This window comes from Cryptomeria japonica, chromosome 1 (genome assembly GCF_030272615.1).
Source record: "Cryptomeria japonica chromosome 1, Sugi_1.0, whole genome shotgun sequence".
Taxonomy (NCBI): Eukaryota; Viridiplantae; Streptophyta; class Pinopsida; order Cupressales; family Cupressaceae; genus Cryptomeria; species Cryptomeria japonica.
In genome coordinates this window covers 100,933,496-100,956,932 of record NC_081405.1, presented here as the reverse complement: position 1 = coordinate 100,956,932, position 23,437 = coordinate 100,933,496, and the positions used below count along the sequence as shown (strand labels likewise).

The following is a 23,437-nucleotide window of genomic DNA, read 5'->3' as shown; positions in this document are numbered from 1 at the left end:
TTTTTAACATTCTTCTGGTAATTAGTAACTAGTTTCTAGATTTCTAGAAATGACAATTCTCTGGATTTCTGCACTGTGATAGTGGTCCTCAATCTTCATACATTCTCTCCAGCTCTGTAGCACATTCTTTATTGGCACAAGTCTGCTGATATTTCCAGATTTTATAGGATGCTTCATTAGAACACCTCATAGAGCCATTTCTCTGAGCATGTTACTTTTGATCTTCTTTAGAAAGGGCCTTATCTTCAAAATTTTGATCTTGTGTTTCCCATTTCTTCTTGGAAACCATGTAGCACATTTGGAAACAACAACCTAAAGTCTTCAAATCATTAGCTTCTTCAAATGATCCTCCTCCATGTAACTCTTCTGCAAACTGCTTTTCACTTTGATCATATCTTCAAGCTTTGCTCTGGATCCTTCATCTTTTGGCTCCTTCTTAGTGGCATTGACCTCCAAGGACAAGTAGCTCTTATTACCCTTAAGGTACTTAAGGGTTTCTAGGGTTAGTATTTCAAAGATTGTTGTATAAAGCAAGGGTCATGATTAAACAATACGCAATATTATGAGAAACATCAATATCAACACCTCAATTCACTTTGCACTTGATCAAAAATCATATCTATTTCACATATTCCTCCTGAAGAATACATCATGAAATTCCATCACTCGGCTTCATGTTGTTGAAGGATTTGTCATCTCTTATAGCTATCTCACTTTGATGGTGTTTGGTTGACATACTCCTCTTAGGAATCTTGATTTGCATACATAAATTGTGGAAGACAAACTAAGGCTTTTAAGGACATCAAGGAAACTTTATTTTAGGAACATCTATTAGATGCTTGGCATTTGGGATTTGGAACTTGGCACTCTATCTTGGAACTCAAGCCTTGGCATAGTAGTAGGAATTTTGAGCACTTGAAACTTGGTTCCAGGAATGAACTTTGGATCTTAGCTTGAGAAACTCAGATTGTGGGAACTATATGGATCTCTGCTCAAACTCATCATGTTTACTTTGCACCTTGTGGTTCCATAAGCTTGGCCATTGGACTGTATTTTGGAAGTCATGTTTGAAGAGGGCCTCTAGGAAACTTGAACTCGGATTTAGGAACATGGTTAGGATCTTTACCCAAGGAAGCAGCTCAGACGTTTACCCCTCACAAGGACATTTGGTCATTGGATTACTCATAGGAAATTTGGTGCTTGGTAGGCCATTGAGTGTTACTTGGATTTGAAAATTTGGAATTTGGCTGTTATGATCTCCACTTATAGAGCAGCTGTAATGTCCCCTTTCTAGCACATGTTGTATGAGGTTGTCATTAGCCTATTTCTCCATGATCTCGTAGGCTAACCAGGACATTTAAGGGATCTTGAGGATATTTGGCCTAGGCAATTTCAGCTGCAGTTTTTGAGATACTATTTATAGTAAGTCAGTTGGGCCAGGTTTGGATTGACAGTGAACTCATAAATAATATCCTCATGATGATAGTTGTTTTTGACTGGAGTTTTAATAATTGTTTCCGATTATTAATTTATTTATCAATAAAGTTAAATTAAAGATTTAACTTTATTAAAGTGGGACTTAAGTAAAGGGAAAACCAAATTGCTGCGGGATGGCAATGGGATCATGGCAGAGATTTGCAACACCAAGCAAGGGAAACATGAGAACACATGAGCTTACAATTATAGGCTCAAAGAATTGTTGGTGAAGTTGGAGAACTAGTTAATGAATGGATTGAAGAAATGATGGTTCATTGAGAGATTAATAAAACTTCACCAGGAATTCATGCATGCTTTAAACTTCATGACTTGATTGAAATCGACAACCTCTTCTCAACTCTTCAGTAAGACGGCTCCACATCTCCATATACTTGTTTTATTTTTTGATTTTCCCATTATGAAACTCAGCCAAATTATAGTAAAATTGGAATGGAGCAGTGATATCAATGGAACTTACGATTTCCTCCTAATGAGAGCCAGCCAATATGAAAGGGAATCTGCTTGCATTTATTTTTACGTAGCTATCAATTATAGATAGTAAACTACACAAAAAATCCCAATAAGAATGAAGTCTGATACCAACCAAACCCTTGATATTCACCTCCTTAACACCATTAGCACATCTCCAATTCTGACACCATGAAATCATGAAGTTACTTTCAAGAGGAATGTTCGTGCATGCTTCATATAGTCCACCATATTATTTGAAGGCAATGACAAATATTGGCAAAATGACTCCATGATTTATTTAATATGCATATACTCAAAGCCCACAACTAGAGAGAAAGATATCTTTAATTTGATAATAGTTCTCTAATAGAAATTCTAAATAACCACTTTACATCCAAAAGAAATCTCCCATAGTGATAATTTGCCCCCCTCTTTAATATTTTGTTCACCCATCAATGTAAACTTTGAATAATAAAAAATCAATATGCCTGAAAATGCATCTTTATTTTTGAACAATTAATCACAGAGAGTACCTTATTCTGAATATCTGGAACAAATCCTTATTCTGAAAATGTGATGAATATCTTGAATATTAATCTCTGAAATTTGTCTTTGAAGAAGACTTTACGAATTTCACCATTGAAAGACCAAATGTGAACTCCGTTGCGAATTTACCACCACTATTAGGTTGGGTTTTCGTCCAACCCTACAAGTGTGAGGGTTTCCGTCCTCCCACTCTTTGAAAGGCATAGCTCTCCAATACTCTCTGATAAAATTTTTCCCGAATGATTCCATCACCTTTCTTCCATCACTTTTTATATTAATTTTTTGGGTAACCGCTCCAATAATAAATATTAAATTAAAATAATTTAATATTAATATGTTACTATAAGTATGATTTTATTTTTTAATTTTATAAGCCACTTTATATTAAATAATTAATTAAATATTAACTGCCTTAAAACAAACTTGAGACAAAATAATAATTTGATTAATTAATTATTTATTTTCAGAACTAGCAAAAACGGTACATTACAACAATTACCAAAGCAAAATGAGATTGAACTACCTCTGGATTAGCCAAGAATTTTGCCACCTTATAGTATTCCTCAAGATAGTGGGTGAACTGGAAATCATCAAAAAACTTGCAAGAAACTACAACTTGCAAAATCCTGTCTGTCTTTCAACCAGGTCTGAATTTTTAGAAACCCTAGCAATGACTACCATCGAACCTCCTTCTACAACGAGGTTCTTGCATCTGACATACTTAGCAAGACCAAGACCTTCAAAAAATGCTTTGCATTGAGCTTCATTGTTGGTATTGGAACTCAAGAAAAAAGAGCCACTGTTAGGGGTAAATAACTTATGTTAGTAAGAATGATTATAATTGTGTTTATGTTGTGTTTATGGTTATGTTGCGTCACCGAGAGGTTCCCGTCGGGTAGTTGGGAGTTAGTGACGGTTGGCAACTTGGCCAACCATCAGGTCTATATATTGTTTGGATGGAACCTCGGCAAGGGAGATTATGTATGGATATATTTTGGATAAATCAATAAAGATATAACTCTTCTGGTCTAAATTGTTATCATTATTACTTATGCTCTGACATATGAATGTACTGGTACATGAATAATTGGTACGTGTGGAAAACACTGTGTTATCCATGAGTTTTACCAACCTACATTAAGGACTAAACATTTTGGCACCGTTGCCTGAACGAACTTGGAGATAACTATGGCGGTAGGCGGAAGGAATTAATGGGTCGGCCATTCAACCAACAATTAATTGTCGTGGACAACGACACACACGAAGAGAGTACCGCGGAAGAGGCACGAGAGGATCAGTTGACGACAAACTTGGTGGAGTTGTGGGACGTGATGGTCACGCAGTACATGCAGAGAGAGGCTCGGGAGAGAGCCGTCTCGGAAGGCATGGTACGTGGTGAACTCATTGTCAGCACTCCCGTCTTTGACCTGCTCGGAAGTATTCCAAGCTTACTCGCCAGAAATTTGATTGCACTTCAAGACTGAAGGGAGGAAACTGCATGAGAACTTCGTTGGCAACAAGTACTCCGAAGGTATGAGGAGCGGAGCTGTATGGAGGAAGAGGAGAGGGAGGCTAGCCGATGCTGTACCTCTGGCACTTGATGCCCCTATGGCCAAACAAGGACAAACATACCACTGCCACCGAAGGAGTAGACGAGGGAACTGTACAAAGATCCCTCCGCATAAAAGAATAGGCCGACCGGGGACGACGGCTAAGGGAGGTTGCTGACTCGAAGAGCCTGGAGAAACGTAGCAGAAGTCGGAGTGTGAGCCGGAGTTGTAGTCGAGAGAGACAAAGGCCGTGTACGTGGAAGGAGTTGGTCGAGGTCGCCAGGAACCTGCCACTTCCAGACGTAGTGGAGGAAGATCTTGCTGACCAGGCCCCACACTCGACATCAAGTGAAGAGGACTCCGGAGCCGAGTCGCAGAGCAACCCGTCGGAATATTCTAAACAAGGAGAGGAGGCGGTACGGGACCTGCACGAAGAGATCGCCACTATTTTTGAAGCAACATTATCTGGCATCAGGAATTTGTCCTTGTCAGAGGGCATCAAAATAGGAGGGTCAGATCCAGAAACCCCGAGAAGGAGGGACTATAGGAGCGAGGGTGACCAAAGCCCTACGGACAGGGGCCCAACCAGACCAAGAGCGTACGGTACCTCCCGGACACACAATACCTTTCCGGCATATAGTCACTTCCAAGCGCTACATAAAACCCTCCAGGCAAGAACAATGGCACACACCTCGGAGAAACAAAAGCTTCCAAAATTCATGGGCGACAGGTCGGAGGACTCCGTACGACATTGTAAGACATGTGTGACCATTTGGGAGGCAAATGGCCAGAACGACTGGGATTATTGGTTGAAGGCATTTCCGGCCACTCTGCGAGGAATAGCCATTTACTGGTATACGGACCTAGATGCCCAATATAAAACGTCCTGGAACAGTCTGAAGAAGGCTTTCGAAGAGGAGTTCAAACTCCTACGGGACGACAATGAAATTGTGGCGAAGATTTGCAATTACCAAGTAGGGAAAAAGTGAAAGTGTGCGGGCATATAGTAGAAGGCTGAGGGAACTGCTCAATAAAATGGAGAACCAGCTGGCTGATGGCCTCAAGAAGAGATGTTTTGTTGAAGGATTGGTACCATCCCTTAGACAGAAGATGAAGGTGGTCCCCCCGCCCTTGTATGATGAGGCGTACAATCGTGTGATGGATATTGAAAGCGAAAATAAGACATCCCGAGGGAAGTGCCGGGTGAGCGATGGTGATAGTACGGATGAAGACAGTGATGGGGAGTCCAAAACCGTGCAAGCACTCCGAAGGATATGATGAGAATGATGAAAGAACTAAAGGCTGACAAAGAAGGTGGCAGGGAAGGAAAGGAGCTATGGTGCACCGATTGCAAGACGGAAGGACACACTAAGGGGAGTTGTCCCCGCAAAGCCTTCTGTGACATCTGCCAAGTAATGGGACATTCCATTAAGGAATGCCCATACAACTTGAAAACACGGAGCACACAAGTGCTCTACGCCCAACCCGACCAAGTCACATCGCCAGCGACACCTCCGAAGCTGACAACAAACTCTGACGCCTCTCCTGGAGGGTACATGAACAATTGGAGGGGTAACGACAGGTCCAATAATAACACGCCAAGGAGTAGAATTCAATATGATGTGAAGGGACGATCCATGATTCAATGCAAAAAGTGCAACGAATGGGGTCACTTTGCACGGGAATGTCAAAACGGGGGTGACGCAGGAAGTTTGCTGTGCAAATGGTGCGGTCCAGGGAATCATGTGGACATAGATTGTCCAAGGCAAAAAGGGGTGAATATGCTGGAGGTGGAAGGACCGAGGGAAGGCGTATTGACAATCACAAGATTGCAAAACAAAAAAGCCATGTATCCTGACCCTCGCACGGAGAAGGAAAGACTACAGGAAGTCAGGGCGGATATCGAGCGGGCGATGGCAGAAGAGCGGAGGGCCTCGCACTCGGCTGCCAGTACACCACTCCGGTCAGGACCGGAAAAAATTATCATTAAGCAGATGTTACAGACCACAATACCCGTACGGGTATCCAACCTTCTACAGACCATGCCACAGTTGAGGATGGCCCTAACGAATGCAGTCGGTGACACCACTGTCGGCCAGGAACACTGGACAATGACAAAACCACATAGTACAGCTCCGATGAAGGAACATGGTACAGATGCCATGGACCCTATGCTACTCACAGTAAGCATTGGACGGAAACCTGTCGTGGTGGAGATGGACATAATGGGACAAAAGCTCACAAACACCATTGTGGATGGTGGGTTCGGAGTCAACGTACTACCGGAGGAAACATGGAGAAGCCTTGGCAAGCCTACTCTTTGGCCACCAACATTCCATCTCGTCGGTGCAGACCAACATGGTATCAAACCTCTCCGTACTCTCATGGCACAAAAGGTAGTGATCGGGACACAGCAATTCATTTTGGATTTCATAGTCATTCCACTGGAAAGAAAAGCGTACGACGCCCTCCTGGGAAGGGGGTGGTTGATCATGGCTAGAGCTAATCATAATTGGAAGAAGAATACACTCTCAATCGAAAGTGAAGGCCATAAGTATGTGATTGACCTGAGGAATCAGTCCGTCAGTGAAGAGCTTGCGTCGTCTGACTCCGACTCGGACGACTCAAACAGATGGGAGTGGGGTTCCGAAGGAGATAGAGGAGGGAGGGAACCCAACGAGGAAGGAGTGCTGGAATTGGATAGACTCTAAAGATGGAACTAGTTCATTGGCCGAACTCTTCCATTGGCAGATGGAGGACTACGAGGTCTTCCACCCGAAGTGCCACATGTTGCAAATATGCAAGACTGGGGAATCAAGCGGCGTTACGAAAGAGGAGTCATTTCCCTCGGAGTACGGTAGGTACCAGGAAGGGATGGCATGGGTGGATGTCACACCAGCACACCGGTTTGAACGAGATAAACCTACTGCAAAGAGGAAGTTAAGGGGGCACCTTAGTAAATTGAAGAGAAGAAATTGAAGCAGACTTGGCAGCAGGACGAAATCGAGAAGAAGAAGACAAGGATCCGCACGACCAGGCACAAAGGAGAGATTAAATTGGTACAATGTATGGACTAACCGTACGGACGAGTGCGGGGAGGCATGGAGGGAACCCGTGGTTGATCCGTACGGCGTACGGATTGCCCGAACAGAGGCGCGTGAAGACCAAGCATCGAATCCGTATGGTGTATAGATTGTGCGTACAAACGCATCAGAAGTCGAGGGGAGCAAGGTACAACGAAACATCTTGTACGGTGTGGCGATGACACCTAACTCGTACGGTTTGTGCCGATCACAACGAACCAGTCCGTACAACATACGAAATTTACAGCACAGTGTACGACAATCACAACAAAATAGTTCGTACGGGGTACATTGCAGACCGTACAATGAGTTGAGAAGTATGTACAGCAGCGTACGGCTGCCGATGCAGAGGAGAAGACTGTACGAACATGAAGAAGAAGACCGTACGGAGGCTGACACAGGGAAGTCCGTACACGCAGGGACTAGGCACATATAAAAATTGAAAGCATTTGTTGGAAAATTCGTGCCATCCGTACAGAGTTCTCTAGCAGAGTTTGCGAAAGTTGAAGAGGTTGTACGGTCATGAGAGGGAAGTGTACGGATCAATCTGTACGGTGGAGAGGCAGCGGCTAGTATAATGGTCCGTACCAATTGGCGAGTCACACTGGTAGACCGTTATAATAACGCCAAGGACGGGAGAAAGACAGGGAAACAGGGCAAAACAGTTGCAGCGCAACCATGACAACTACAGATCCAGCCAGCAACAGGAAGGCCAAAATTAGGCCAAAAGTGGAGAAGGATCCAGAAGGAATCACGACGGAGAATGTAGCCTTTGAAAGTGTGACTGGCAGTGAATGTCGCACTTGGTGGGAGGAAACTTTCCCCGACCATGTGATAAAGGATTCCCTCAGAAAAGCTCAGGTGAACCATGCCATCCAGATGTCCACATTTAACATCAAGGATTTTGAGCCAGTGCTGCGGACTATGGTATCCGGATACAACTCGCAGGAAAGGGCTTCCATTATTCAGTTCCTGGGATGCATGGTACGAGTTTCATTCAAACCATAGGACTTCAGGAGGGTATTTGGCATACCGGAGAAGGGGGCATCTGCAGCGAAACCAACCAAGAAGCTCACCAAGGAAAAAAAGAAATGGCTGATGGATTTGGTATGCAGGGATGACCTCACAGAGGAACAATGGAAGAGTATGAGGGTAAAGTTCACACCTCCAAAATTATCCTCGACACACTTGGTACCGTAGGAAGTGCTTACGGTGGCTAGCCCCGTGGGGGACGTATGACTAGTAGGGGTGCTGTTCCAAAAAATCAAGAAAGGGGAACCACCAGCACAGCGGCGGGTATCATTACCACAAATTAGCTTGGGTATACTTGCAGCAGAAGCCCCAGAGGGTACTAGTACGGTAGACCAGACAGTGGCAGGAAAGGCCGTACCAGGAAAAGACATAACGACGAAGCAGGGAATTGGTACGTGTTGTGTGTATTGCACACACACCCCGTTAGTTGACAGGGGACCCCCCCCTAAATTTTGTCTGCCTGTGCGGGAGAAATAAGACCAAGTCTTGTGAAATTTGCTGGTAATGGGTAATTTGCAAAAGGCCCAAAAGGTCCGAAATTGGCAAAAGGCCGAAAAGGTCCGAAATTGGCAAAAGGCCTAAAAGGTCCAAAATTGGCAAAAGGCCCAAAAGGTTTGAAATTGGCAAAAGGCTTAAAAGGTCCGAAATTGGCAAAAGGCCTAAAAGGTCCGAAATTGGCAAAATGCCTCAAAGGGTCGAAAATTTGGACCGTTAAGTGAAAATGTGGAAAAGTGAAAGTTGGCAAAATGCCTCAAAGGGCCGAAATTTGGACCTTTAAGTGAAAATGTGAAAAAAGGTAAAGTTTGCAAAAGTGCCCAAAATCCTGAAATTCACCATAAGGGGTGAAAATGTCAAAGTTTTTAAAACTTTTCGAACACCCCTCTTGCCCAAAATTGCCAGGAACAACTAAATTCGCGAAACGAGTAAAAGCGTTAAAACTTGGGAAATTTTCAAATGGCCCTCTAGGCGTTAAAATTTGTTAAATTAAATTAATTAATTTTTCAAATTGATTTATTGAAATGAAGTTGATCGTTCGTAGGTCACAGGACGTCATTAGAGAACCAGGAGAAAGACCTGAAACGCAAATCGAAGAAGGATCGCAATCAAGGCCAGGCGCTGAAGACTGGAAAAAGAAAAAGATGTGGGAACACGCTGTAGGAGCGCGAGAGCAACCAAACATTGGGAACCGTCCCGTTGAACAAAGATGAAGTCCACCACCGTGACCAAAGACCAAAGAACACTCTGAATGCTGCAAGTTTATGCCATCTCGAGAAAAAGCACATAGCTGGATTTAATTCCAGGAATTCAATTTCTAAAAAGCTGAAATTGTTTTATTGTAAAACTGCTTGTAGGTCCCACTCAGATATTTTGAAAGAAAGGGGAAACAAGTCAGTTGTGGACAGTTATGTCCAACTACCGAATAGACTCAAATTGAAGCCAAATAGTGGCAGGTAGTTGAAATTGTGGTTGAATGGATGAGTGAGAATTTAATGGGCATGGGCTAGGGCTGCTAGTTTCTGGAGGGCAGATCAGGACCCTTGGATGCAGTTAATCCTAGCCTTTGGTTCGTATTGTAAAATCTATAAAAGGCAAAGGCCTTTCGTTTGTAAAGGTTTAGATAGTTAGAGATTGTTAGATAGTTAGACTCTGGTGATAGAGTTAGAATAGGTTAGATTTTAAGCAGTAACATAGAGATGCTGTAGAAATTGTTGTAATAGGCAGCTGAAATCAATATATAGACATTGATTTGTTTTTTATTGTCTTGTTTTCATCCTGTTTGCATGGTTTCTCTCAGCATTTTAGATAGATCTTTCTATTTTGGGTGTGCAGGTATTTGATAGATTCAGGCTCATACCATTGAGGATATACTGATTGTGTATCCTTTTGTATGGTTAACCTGAGCCTTTAATTGTGCTTAGTTCAATTGCAGGTGTCCGTCTGAGCTGCGTCAGAATTGGGTGCTTAGCCGTGCGTCTCCAGTTTGAAAATCTTCTAAGTCCCTTTGAATATTGCACCGTTCCTGGAAGGTTGTGAGCTATTCTGGCCAAGCGGGAATTGGTTATGTTGAATCCGTCTACCTGCATACCCGTGTTGTTAGTTTTAGATCTCCTAACCCTTTCCTTTTGCTCTTTATTACGTAAGTCGCCTTGTGTTTCCAGCAAAAACACATCAAACCATTGAGTAATCCTGCAGTCAAGACCTGACAAACGAAACCTTGAGGTTATCCCCTTTGATCAAATGTAGAAAATAGCACTAGGGATTTCCTTATCTCAAGAGAGGATAGGATACTCAGCAGGTTTATTCTATTCTGCGTTGGCCGTATGGAGTTTGCAGCAATGCGACTTTAGACACGTCAACAGTACGACAGACTCAGGTTCTGGTATGACATGCATTGGTACGGTACCAGCAGGTACTTGCACAACATCAACAAGTACTGGTACGATACCAACATGTACTAGTACGATACAAGCTGGTATGAGTACGACGTCAACAAGTATTGGTACGGTTCTAGTAGGTACTGGTACGGTTCCGATAGGTATTGGTACAGTCCCAACATGAATTGGTACAGTGCCAACATGAACTGGTACGATGCCAACAGGTGCGGGTACACTATCAGCAGGTACTGGTACGGTTCCAATAGGTACTGGTATGATACTAGTAGGAACTGGTACGATACCAGTAGGTGCTAGTACGGTACCAACAAGAACTGGTACGGGTACTAGTAGGCACATGTATTGGTATGGTACTAGCAAGAACTGGTACAGTACCAACAGGTATTGGTACGGTACCAACAAGAACTGGTACGATACCAATAGGTATTGGTACGGTACCAACAAGTACTGGTACGCCAGGTGCCAGTACGGTACCAGGGGAGAAAGATGAGGTAGGGGATGTGAGGTGCTAGTACGGTACCTCACAGATGGAGCAAAATGATAAGAAACTGTTGGAAGCTGCCCACATGGTAAAGAAGGCAGCTGGTGGCAGAAAAGAACCTAAGACTTCACACCGGACATCAACCTTCTTCTCCGGCCACTACAAGGACGCCTTCTCCCTCTTCTCGGTCCTAGTTTATGTTTTATATTTCAGCTCTTATTGTCTTAGTCGTCTGGAAGACGACTACGTTTTTGGGGGGGCTAATGTTAGGGGTAAATAACTTATGTTAGTAAGAATAATTATAATTGTGTTTATGTTGTGTTTATGGTTATGTTGCGTCGCCGAGAGGTTCCTGTCGGGTAGTTGGGAGTTGGTGACGGTTGGCAACTTGGCCAACCGTCAGGTCTATATATTGTTTGGATGGAACCTTGGCAAGGGAGATTATGCATGGATATATTTTGGATAAATCAATAAAGATATAACTCTTCTGGTCTAAGTTGTTATCATTATTACTTATGCTGTGACATATGAATGTACTGGTACATGAATAATTGGTACGTGTGGAAAACACTGTGTTATCTATGAGTTTTACCAACCTACATTAAGGACTAAACAGCCACCTTCCACCTTTCACAAATTGACCTCCATCATTGTGAATGGATGCTCCAACACCAACGCCTTAGGATTGCCCATAGATGCACCATCAAATTTTGGCTTGAAAAAACAAGGGGGGGGAGGGGTGTAGGGGGGGCATCTCCACAGCCTTTAATGGAGGAATAACATTCCTTAAAATTATGATTGATTATTTATTTTACTTGACAGAGTATTTTATAATTTATCTTCTACAATTCACAAATTTTCCAAATAAGGACAACTTCATGAAATATTTAGCATTTGCCATTGATATTATTTTGAGGTTGGCCTATATTTTTCTTTTTTTTTAGTTTGTGAGATTTTCTATAGCTTATGGGGATCTTTAACTCAAAATTGAATTTATTTTGCATAATAATTTTTGTAACACAAGTTTGGATTTATGCTAGAAAATTACATTTTCATTTTACTCACTAGTTAAAGTTGGTGCATTTCATTTGTATATTAGAAGCTGACATTAATTATAAATGCATCTAAGATTGTAACTATTCACTTTAACATTATAGGCCAAAATAAATGCAATTAGATACATTTTTATAAAGAGCATTAAATAGCACTCTACAATAATGCCTTTTCCAATGGCAGGTTTAAGGTTGCGAGATATTCGGAGTGTAGATCCATCATTATGGGTGACCAACTCCACACCTTCAATATTGGTAAGGGAGTTGGAAATGAAAAGGCTCTATAGATTCCTTTAGTCCCTTTTTGTTTTATGCATAATAAGTACTTGCTAATGTAATCTAAAAAAACTGTACACGTAAAATAAAAATGGTTGCTGCAATGCTGTCTAGCACTTCAAACATTTGCCTTTATATGACACTGGCTCATATTTTTCCATCTTTTCTAGTTCACATTGTTTACGGCTCTGTCAATCATGGTAGTATTTCTATTTGCATTCAAGAGAGTTGTCTTCTCTTCTTAACATGTTAAAACATAAGCATATAGCAGGGATATAACATACTCTTAATAGGTTATTGATACTTTCTAGGATCCACTGCTAAAGGATTATGAACTAAAATGCCTTCGGGATTTCTGGAAATCGCAGTCTTCTCATGGTAAAAATAGCGAATTAAACTTTGACAGGGCCTTCACCAGTAATCTTGGGGCTGCATGAGGTGGGGTCTAATAAGAGACACTAATGTGGAGGTATTAAATTTCTATGCTTTGGATCTGTGTACAAACTCTAATAGTGTGGGGACCATTTAATACATGACAATAGGCTGCTATTAATCTCAACGTTGTTGATGCTAATGATATGGAAACGGACATGGGCTTATATTGTCATTGATGCTGTGATCATTGGATCTTATAACACTTGTATACTTTCTAGACTACAAGAAGAGATAATTTGTCTTTTTGAAAGTGTTACTGAAATCCTCATTTCTCTCTATTACAAGACTTTAAACAAGGCAGCTGATTATCTTGCTAAAAAAGGGCCAGGCCTTGGTAGTAATACATTGGAGTAGAGTCAATCGGTCAAAGGAAACTACTCTAAATGATGAGCAATACAAATTATGTTCAAAACGCATCATAATATTATTTAGATTGACAAAACGAAGTCAGAGATGAGACACAATGTTTAAAAATGGCATTAATCTCATTACAAATTTTTCTGATTTACTATATCTTTGAATTACATGAGCAGTGCAATGCCTGGAGAATTGGAGAGATTGATCAATAGATGACACAAGATGAAAATATAGGATTGTGCAAAACAAATGTGCCAGTTAAAGTCAGCTGTGCAGGCTTCTTAATGTAACCATTGATGACTCAAAATTAAAAGTATCCTATGTACATACATACATAGAAAATAATCATAGACATGAAATAAAATTCCATATATTTATCAATGTATTAAATATTTATATCACAATAACAGAAATCTTATTTCTTGCCTACATGTAGCCTCCCTTTAAGGGTGCTCAACATCGCTCTTGATGATAAGATGTGGTGGCTGGCTTAGAGGATAAGATTGGAGCAGCAATGGGGGAAAGTGAAACACAAGAAACTATAACAGTAAGGATAAATGAAAGTGATGGTGGTGGATTGCGTTGTTGCTCTGGAAAATTCTAGTGCAGATGGAGCCTGCCACATGTATGATACGGGAAATATAGACCAAACTATTCTAACAGTAACACCAACTAAATATACACAATAAAATCCATTCGTATTGAATGTAGAAACACTAATAGAAATGGGGATATAACAAGGATGGAATCAACTCACAAAACCTAGGATAAAATCATTTCATTTATTCTAATTATCATCACTTATGCAATGTAAAATTTTGTAGATATGAACGACAATATGACTCCTTTAATGCTATCTCCATGCTTGTCAAGACTTAAATATATAGGTGAGGCACTGTTGGGAATATTGGTTAGACAATTGTTATTGCCCTAGACACAACCACCTGATTCTAAACGCAATGATTAGAAACATAGTTGCATTATACTAAAGAAACCTGCCATTAATCCTGTTTGATAATGACTTGTAGCATTTTCTGGGCTGTTTTTCGAGTTTTTCCAAAAGTGGTTTTGCTATTGCTCTCTCTTCATATATATATCCTTTTTTGACTCATTTTTGCAGAGAGACCGAAAATACAGAGCAAGGCAGACTCAACATTTTTGGAGTAGATTTCTTTTAGAAGTTAAACTTAACTTTTGGAATTGAATGTTGATGGTGTTAGGTTGATCTCTGCTGATTTCAACTTGAAAATTGTGTAGGATAAAAAACATCAAACTTACATTTGAAGACGACATTGCTTAATAATGTCTGGGCAGGTTGATGATGTCATTGTTGATTGTGTGTTGCTTGATAACATCTTTTGAATTTATGATCTGGTTTCTCCAAAGTATTTCTTGCTTCTTGCAAAGCACTTCCATATCTATGCAAAATGGTATGGTGGAGTTATCTGGGAGAAATTCAAAACCTGGAAAAATATCGATCTCACTCATGTTATATGAATGGTAATTGCAGTTGGTTGCTTAGCTGAATGGAAATTGAAAAATTGAATATGTTCTATTTTTTTTCCCACTTCCCAGTCCATGGGACTAAAATTGAACCTCAAGCATTGTGTTTTGTGCAACAAAATCATATAGTGTCAAACTTTGTCTTTTCTGTTTCCAGAGTCCAAGTATGTTTGTATGGTTTCTTGTTCCCAAAAAATAGCTGGCAATTTGATAATCTTCAAGTGATTTGTATTCACATCATTCTTCCTTGAAACTTGTAGTAGGGTTTACAGATCATCATATTCACCTTCCAATTCTTGTTCCTAGGTGGTCTCTAGCTACCTTTTAGCAATGCCAATGATCCTGAAAGAGTTCAAGCCCGCCTTCCCCTCAGGCTAGTGATCCTCTTTCTTTTTATCAGTTTGGGCTATATAAAACTTGACAATTGAAATATCATCTATCTCCGTTGTGGTATCAGGGACAACTTGCTCTTATTGTGGTTTAGTTTGCTGCTTATGGTCTTGCCTCTTTTGCTCATTTGTCTCCAATAAAAATATCACTATATCAACAATTTGATCTTCCTCCTTGCTTCATTTAATATAGTGGTATCCCTCTTTGGTCCTAGACTTTATTGTTATTATTTCTCTTTGTATTGTGGCATTATGTTAACATCTGGAGTAGGGTGTGTTGTTTGACTAGCAACATTTGACATCATAACTATTTACTTGAGTGTTCTACTTGAATGATTCACATTTAATAAATGGAAGTGACAAAATAACATAATATAACAATAACAATTACTTGCAATAATGTCTTTTTGTTCATTCATTTATCGGATGTGCAATAGATATAGGAACTTCACGCGTGGGCTCGCCAACTACAAGTACAATAAGAAATATATAGCTCAGCCAACATTTGTTGAGAACACCAACTATTGGCAACTATCAACTAACAACCAACTATTGGTGGTGTAGGAGCACCTAGTTCTTGTTCAAATTTTGATTTAATTTTGGGCTAAATGGATAGGGTCTAGGCATAAGCAAGCCATTTTGTGATGCAATAAGGTCCATGTGGACTTCTTTTAATGTATCTGAGTCATTTGGAGTCAACTAGGTTCATGTTGTTAAGTTTTGTCAAAAATGCAAAAAAAATGTGAAGTCGTCATTGTAAAAGTGCAAAATGGGAAGTTGAAAAGACAAAGTTGTAAAGGGGTAGTTGGAGAAGTTAGAAAAGGTGTAGAAGTTATAAATAGGTCCCTTGTGAATCATTTGTACGTGGTTAAGTGTGGAGGAAGGTGGTGAGGATGATTTTGAAGATGAAATGAATAAGAAACCTCATTTTTCTCTGTTTTTCCAGAAATTTGCTGCTGTTTTGTTTAGTACGGCCTGTATGGACGTGATGAGGGTCGGAATATTCTATGGTTGGAAAGATAATTGAATTAAATAAATTATTCATTCTTACCAGGTCAAAAGAAAAGGTCGTTTAAGTGGTCTAATGGTCGAATATTTCCAGTTACCCAGTTCAGAAACTAGGTTTTTCTAGCGTATCAGTCCATTTTTGAGGGTTATGTTCTGAATAAACCCTATCCAATTTTGACATATGTTGTATAAAGCCCAAATGGGTATCTAAAAATGGTTTTAGGTTACTGATATGAGCCATGTACTGAAAATTATGCCCAAAAAACCCCTTTTGCTGTACTTTTTAGACCTAGGCTATGTAAAATCAGTCCAAAGTTGAGTCAAACGTTCCAAAGGAGTTGTATGATCAGATTGGATATGTGTTGTGTCTCCCAAAAGGGTATTCAAAACCATTCCCCTTTGATGGATATCAAGAGTGTGACTAAAGATATGGCAGATTTTGTCTCTGGATAGGGCTACTAGAAACTAGGACAGGTTATGTGGAAATTATGACAGTTAGAGAAATCAGTGTTTGTGGGAGTTGCTAAGGTGTTGAAATGTTGTGTTTGTGTGGATCTAAGGTGATCTTAGTGTTGGTTGAGTCTTGTGAACATTAAATCCTTATTTGCTACTTGTAACCTATAAGGCAAGGTGTCCTTGTGAAGGGAAAGCATGGAGTTTGGGAAGTGTCATTGTGACGGGGTGTTTTGAAACACACCTTATGAGAATCCTTATTCATTCTGAGACATTCAAGTGTCAAGAAGGTTGTCATGGAAAGTAGAAGTGTTCTACATGGTTACATGATTGAGTCTTTGAGTCCATTGTTGTGAAATATGCCTACTTAGTATTGATATGCTTCCATGGTTATGACCTTTGAACCCCACCTACTGCATCAGTTGGGGACTAATTACTTAATTACAAAAAACATTTATTTATTGCCGAACTACATCAATCCCTCCAAAAAAGAAAGTCATCTTCTAGACAACGATTGCCAAATTGGGGATTGAACAATACCAAAACACAAACTATTGAGAAGTGGGATGAGAAGATGTCCTTGAATGTACAGACTATGTAGGAGTGGATGTAGTGGATTGGAGTTGCCAAAGTCGATGGACCTCCTCTGTCTATATGCTTCAAATGGTCTTCCCATGTTTTGCTGTAGATCAATATATCATCGAAGAAAACCAACAAGAATTTTCTTAGCTGTCCTCTGAAAATGTGGTTCATGCAAGATTGGAAAGTGGTTGAGGCATTAGTTAACTCGAAAGGTAGGACAAGAAACTCAAAATGTCCATAGTGGCACCGAAAAGCTGTATTTGGCATGTCCTCCACCCTTAGCCTGCTTTGGTGGTAACCCGATCTTAGATCAACTTTTGAGAAGTAGACTGCTCCGTGAAGTTCATCAATAAGTTCATCTACTTGAGGAATGAGATATCTATTCTTAATTGTTTTTTTGTTTAGTGCTCTGTAGTTGATACACATCCTCATGGTGCCATCCTTCTTTTTTGAAAGTACAACTGATGACGCAAAGGCGCTAGAGATGGGTTGAATGTGCCCCATCTTTAACAATTCTTTTATGGTTTTCTCAATTTCTTCTTTATACTTACGAGGATGATGGTAAGGAGTGGTAACAACTGGCTTTGTTTCCTCTTCTAGTTCAATGGAATGCTCAAAGCCCCTTTTTGGGGGAAGTCCGGGTGGGATATCATTGAAGAACTGTTTATGTTTCCTTAATATTGGTTGTATGTCTATGTGGGCTGCTTTCCCCTTGGGAGTTGTTCTATCCAGAATTAGACACTGAGCCACCCATTCAACTTGGTCATGTCTGAGGGCCTTCTCCATTTTTTTTTGATGAAATCACTCTAGGTGATTCGTCAGATATTCCATGTAAAGTAACCTTCTTTCCTTCATGTACAAAGCACATTTCTAGTTTTGGGTGGTAAAAAATAAAGCGCCCCAAGGAATGTATCCATGGAGTTCCTAAGATTACATCTGTGTCACCCATATCTACAATGTAAAATTTGTCTTTAATTGGATGCCTTACCAAAGTGATTTTGATTTGGGAAATCTTCTTCCTGTTAGAAGTGGTGGATTTGTCAGCCAATGTCACATTAAATCCCTTGTAATCTTCAGTTTTGAGACCCAATTTTACAACTAAGTTTTGATCAATAAAATTATGAGTTGCCCCATTGTCAACCAGGGCTGTTACCTTTTGTCCTTTAATTGTTCCTCGGATCCTAAAAGGATATGTTTGGATGCTTTTGAAATGCAAGCTTCTTTTTCATCATCTTCATCCATCCTTGTCCTTTTGCGTGGATTCACCTCTTCTCCTGTTTCTTGGAGCATGGCTTCAATAATGTGAGCTTGACTTCTTTTCTCACTTGTGTCTTGCTTCCCATTTTTCTTTGCACCGGAAGCATAAGTTTCTCTTCCTAAGATCCTTTTGATTACAAAGATGTCCCAGACCCCATGGTTCCTTGCACTTAAAACATCTTTCCCTCTCTTGTCCTTCCTTTTGCTTACACAAATGACTTGTTTCCCACTTTTCTTTGCAGTCAAAACATAGACCCTTTCTTTGTAGTTCCTCCCGATCTTTTATGGGAAGGTATGGCTTTTTACGTTTGTCCTTCTCTTGGAAGTGTTTGTTCTTTGTTGATGTCTTACTTGAGTGAGATTTCTCATTTGCATGGGCGACATCTATGTTGATGATTTATAGCTTCGGTCGGAGTAATCTCATAAAATCATATGTATAAGTAATGCTGATTATATCATCAATATGATTAATGATTTGTTGATATGAATATATACATATTAATATATGTAATAATAATGAGTGTTCTTATTATTATTATATATATGAATATTTATATATACATAATTTATGATTGAAATATTAAATCATTAATCATGTTGTTGATAAATCATTGAGATTAAATTCATGTTAAATCGATAAGTAATATCGATTTATATTAATCACATTGTTAATACCAAATCGATTATGAGTACCGTATCTATATGATCATAAGTATCGATTATATTGATCAAATGGAATGATCAATATAAATCGATTCTCCACAGTAATAGTTCGATATCATTTATTGTTGTGTATATCGACTATAGTCGATCTCCTTCCAAAAACGATTATGTGAATCGTTACTTGCAGATAACAATGATGACCAACGATTATGAGAATCGTTAACTATTGTTAATCGAATACAAACGATTATGAGAATCGTTGTCTTGCAAATCGGTTAATTGTTTCGGTATGTTGAGAGGCATCTCAATGAAGAGACATGTCTCCACGTACGTGGAGGCATGTCTATTCATCGACATGTCTCCACATACGTAGAGGCATGTCTGTTCATTGACATGCCTATACCGTAAGATATATATTATGATGGAGTTCGATTCTAATACAAAAGTACAGTAATCGAAAGTCCAAGCCATTAGATATCGATCTCCTTCATTTGCAGTCCTGCAAATACTTTATGAATTAAATTGTGTTTTCGTCATATAAGCAGTAGCTTGCACAAAGAGTTCATTGTCATATAGTTTAGTTGTGAACCAAGTATTAGAAATAAATTAAAACTACTCACATATCTAATCTGATCCAAACTTTAATATGGTATTAGAGCTAGTTTGAAGAAAAGATCCGATCAGATTTGTAAAAGGGAAACAACCAATCTCCATTAAAGGTTCTAGAATTCTATATTTGACAAAATGGTGAATGGAGTTAGACTCGAGGACCGACTTGAAGGAGCTGCAAATTTTGTATCATGAAGTTTAGAATGATGCTCACATTAAAGGAACATGAATTGAACACTCTTGTGGAAAAGGCCTTACCCATGCTCGATGAAGAAGACGAAAAACTCCTATGGACAAGAAATAATAATAAAGCTATGAAACTATTGGTGGATGGAGTAAAAGATCATGTTGTCCCTATTATCTCAAAATTAGATACTGCTTATCTAATGTTTTCAACACTAGAGAACATGTTTGAGATAAATAACACTAGTAGGGTTCTTGCTCTAAAACAACAACTCCACCACATCAAGATGAACCAAAGTGAAACTATCACTTCATATTTCATGAGGATAACGAAGCTAAGAAACCAATTATCTACAATTGGTCACACATTCGATAGCAAGGAGTTGACTATGCCGACACTCAACAGACTTCCTACTTCTTGGGAATCGTTTATTCAAGGAATTAGTGCTCGATCCAAACTCCCCAAATTTGATCGGTTGAAGACTGATTGTATACAAGAAGAATCTAGATTGATCACTAGAGGGACTGGAATTAACTCCCAAAATGAAGAGATGCAAGCCCTAAACTCCCAGTCTCACAAAAGAGGAAAGAGGAATAACTCCAAGAAGAGGAGAGGTAAGGACTCAAGTAGGAAGCAATCATTCAAAAGGTAGAGGGACCTATCTAAAGTACAATGCTTTAGATGTGATAAATATGGTCACATTGCTGTAAGGTGTCCTGACAAACCTAAGCCTCAAGTCTCGATCGATTGCTGAAGTCAGTGAGGTCGACATAGACTCTGAAAGACTTGTATTCTACTAAGCTCTATCCAGTCAAGTATCAACCAGCCTTAACATCTGGGTAATAGACAGTGGGGCATCTCGGGATATAATAGGATTCAAAGAGCACTTAGACACTATGATAGAAAAATCTGATGAGGAAGTCACAATTGGGGATGATTCAAACTACCTAGTGAATGGGATTGGAACCTGTACTATTCAACTAAAATCATGCATCGCCCTTCAATTAACAGGTGTACTATTTGTGCTAGGCATCAAACACAACCTGATTTCCATATCAGCTCTTGAAGACAAAGGATATAGAATCATCTTCATGGATGGAAAAGTCTTAGCCTGGCGTAAGAACTCAAACATCAAGAAGGCACACACCATTGGAATTCGACATGGGTGCCTGTATAAACTTTGCACCTCTCCCTCACAAGCACTTATTCATGAATCTTCTAACACTTGTGAATTATGCCATAGAAGATTAGGGCATCTTCATTTTCGTGCTTTACCCTCTATAGAGAAAATGGTGACAGGGATACCTAAGCTGACTCAAGAACATGAAGGAATCTGCAAAGGGTGTGCCTTAGGGAAGAATACCAAGGGCACATTTCATAATAGTGAAAGTAAATCCAAAAATGTATTAGAAATTGTTCATTCTGATTTATGTGTACCTATGTTAGTACCCTCCTTAGGAGGATTTTGGTATTATGTTATTTTTGTAGATGATTATTCTAGGAAGACATGGATATATTTTCTGAAGTGTATAGAGTCTGATGAAGTCCTTAAAAGGTTTAAGGAATTCAAGGCTTTAGTAGAAAATATATCAAGTAAAAGTATAAAGACCTTTAGATCAGATAATGGGGGGGAATACATCTCCGAAAACTTAAAATTTTTTTGTAATAATGTTGGGATTAAGAGGGAGTTCACTGTTCCTTACAAGCCTCAACAAAAGGGGGTAGCAGAAAGGAAAAACAAAACTATAGTAGAAGCAGCCAAAGCCATGATGAATGACCAAAACCTTCATACCTCATTCTGTGTTGAAGCCTCTAGTGCTGCTGTGTATATCCAAAACAGATGTTCACATTCCTTTCTTGATAACAAAACTTCTGAAGAAGCATTCACAGGAATCAAACCCGACATAGGTCACTTAAGAATTTTTGGCTGTCCTGTTTACATTCACATCCCTAAGGAGAAAAGATCTAAATTAGAACTCTCTGGGAAAAAAGGAATCTTTGTTGGGTATAGTGAAACTTCTAAAGCCTATAGGGTCTATATTCCAGGTCAAAAACAAATTGAACTAAGCAGGGATGTAATATTTGAAGAGGATGTTGCATTCAAAAGATCTAAGGATGTTAATGAAACAGATGATTAATCCCCTCAATACAGTGAAAAAGATCACTCCTCTGAGATTCAGAGTGAGACTCACGAATCAATTGAAGGCAACAATCACATTGAACCCATGGACTATATGGATGAACCTAGGGACACTAATGTGACTAAGAAAAGACCACTATGGGCCAAGAAGATGATTGAGGAGGCTGAAAATTATGCAGCTCCAAAAGGAACTTTCAAGGAAAGTAAATGACCTAATAGATTCTCCAGCTATATTGCACTAATGAGTGAAATCATAAATTCAGAGCCTTCTACTGTTGAGGAAGCCTTCCAACATCAAGCCTGGAAAGAAGCCATGACAAAAGAGTATAAGTATATTCTCAAGAACGATGTTTGGGACATTGTGCGTAGGCCTAAGGACAAATCAGTAGTGTCTTCTAAGTGGCTTTTCAAAATCAAACATGCTGCAGATGGAAGTATTGAAAAATACAAAGAAAGGTTTGTCGCTAGAGGTTTCTCTTAGAAAGAGGGAATTGATTATAAAGAGACATTTGCTCCTGTTGCCCGATACACTTCTGTCAGAGATGTGATTGCTATTGTTGCATCAAAGGGATGGAAAGTCCATCAAATGGATGTAATAACTACATTTCTAAACGGTATAATTTAGGAGGAAGTCTATATGGAACAACCTGAAGGATTTGTAGTGCATGGACAACATTCTCATGTTTGTAAATTGAAGAAAGCCTTATATGGGCTCAAACAGGCTCCTCGGGCCTGATATGAAAGGATAGTAACCCTATCTATTAGGACTTGGCTTCTCAAAGAATGATGTAGATCCGAACCTTTACTTCAAGGTAATAAATAGAGATATGTTAATTCTTATCCTTTATGTTGATGACTTGTTAATAACAGGCGAAGATCATCTCATCATCAAGTGTAAACAAGACCTTGCAGCCGAATTTGACATGAAGGACTTAGGGCTTCTACAATATTTTCTCGGTTTAGAAGTATGGCAGCAGATTGATGGGATTATCCTAAATCAAGGTAAATACACTATTGACATTCTAAAAAGGTTTGGAATGATGGATTGTAAGCCTATGTCCACTTCCATGGAAACAAACTTACACAAGTTAAGAGAGGCAACTGCAATTTCTGAATCAGCAGATTCCACCCTCTACCGATAGATGATTGGATCATTGATTTATTTGGTCAATAATAGACCAGATATTTGTTATGCTATGAATGCACTCAGTCAGTTCATGTGTGAACCGAAGCAGTTACATACAGTTGCAGCAAAACACATCTTGAGATATCTTCGTGGAACAGTTGGATATGGCTTAAAGTATAAAGATGTAGATCTAAACTTATATGGATATACAGACTCAGACTGGGCTGGAAGTGTGGTGGATCGTAAAAGCACATCAGGGTGCTGCTTCAGTTTAGGATCAGCTATGATATCCTGGTTTAGCAGAAAGCAATCTTTAGTTGCTCAAAACTCTACAGAAGCAGAGTACATTGCGACATCTATGGGAGCACGAG

General features: G+C 39.6%; 1 protein-coding gene across 2 annotated transcripts in view; it reads left to right on the top strand.

Moving 5' to 3' along the window:
* LOC131041883 (magnesium transporter MRS2-A, chloroplastic) overlaps positions 1-23,437 on the top strand; it is a 411,268-nt gene that overhangs the window by 31,164 nt on the left and 356,667 nt on the right. For both annotated transcript variants that reach the window (XM_057975112.2, XM_057975111.2), the window contains exon 3: positions 12,269-12,339. In XM_057975112.2, coding sequence (XP_057831095.1) covers positions 12,269-12,339 — 71 coding nt within the window. The remainder of the gene's footprint in view (positions 1-12,268; positions 12,340-23,437) is intronic.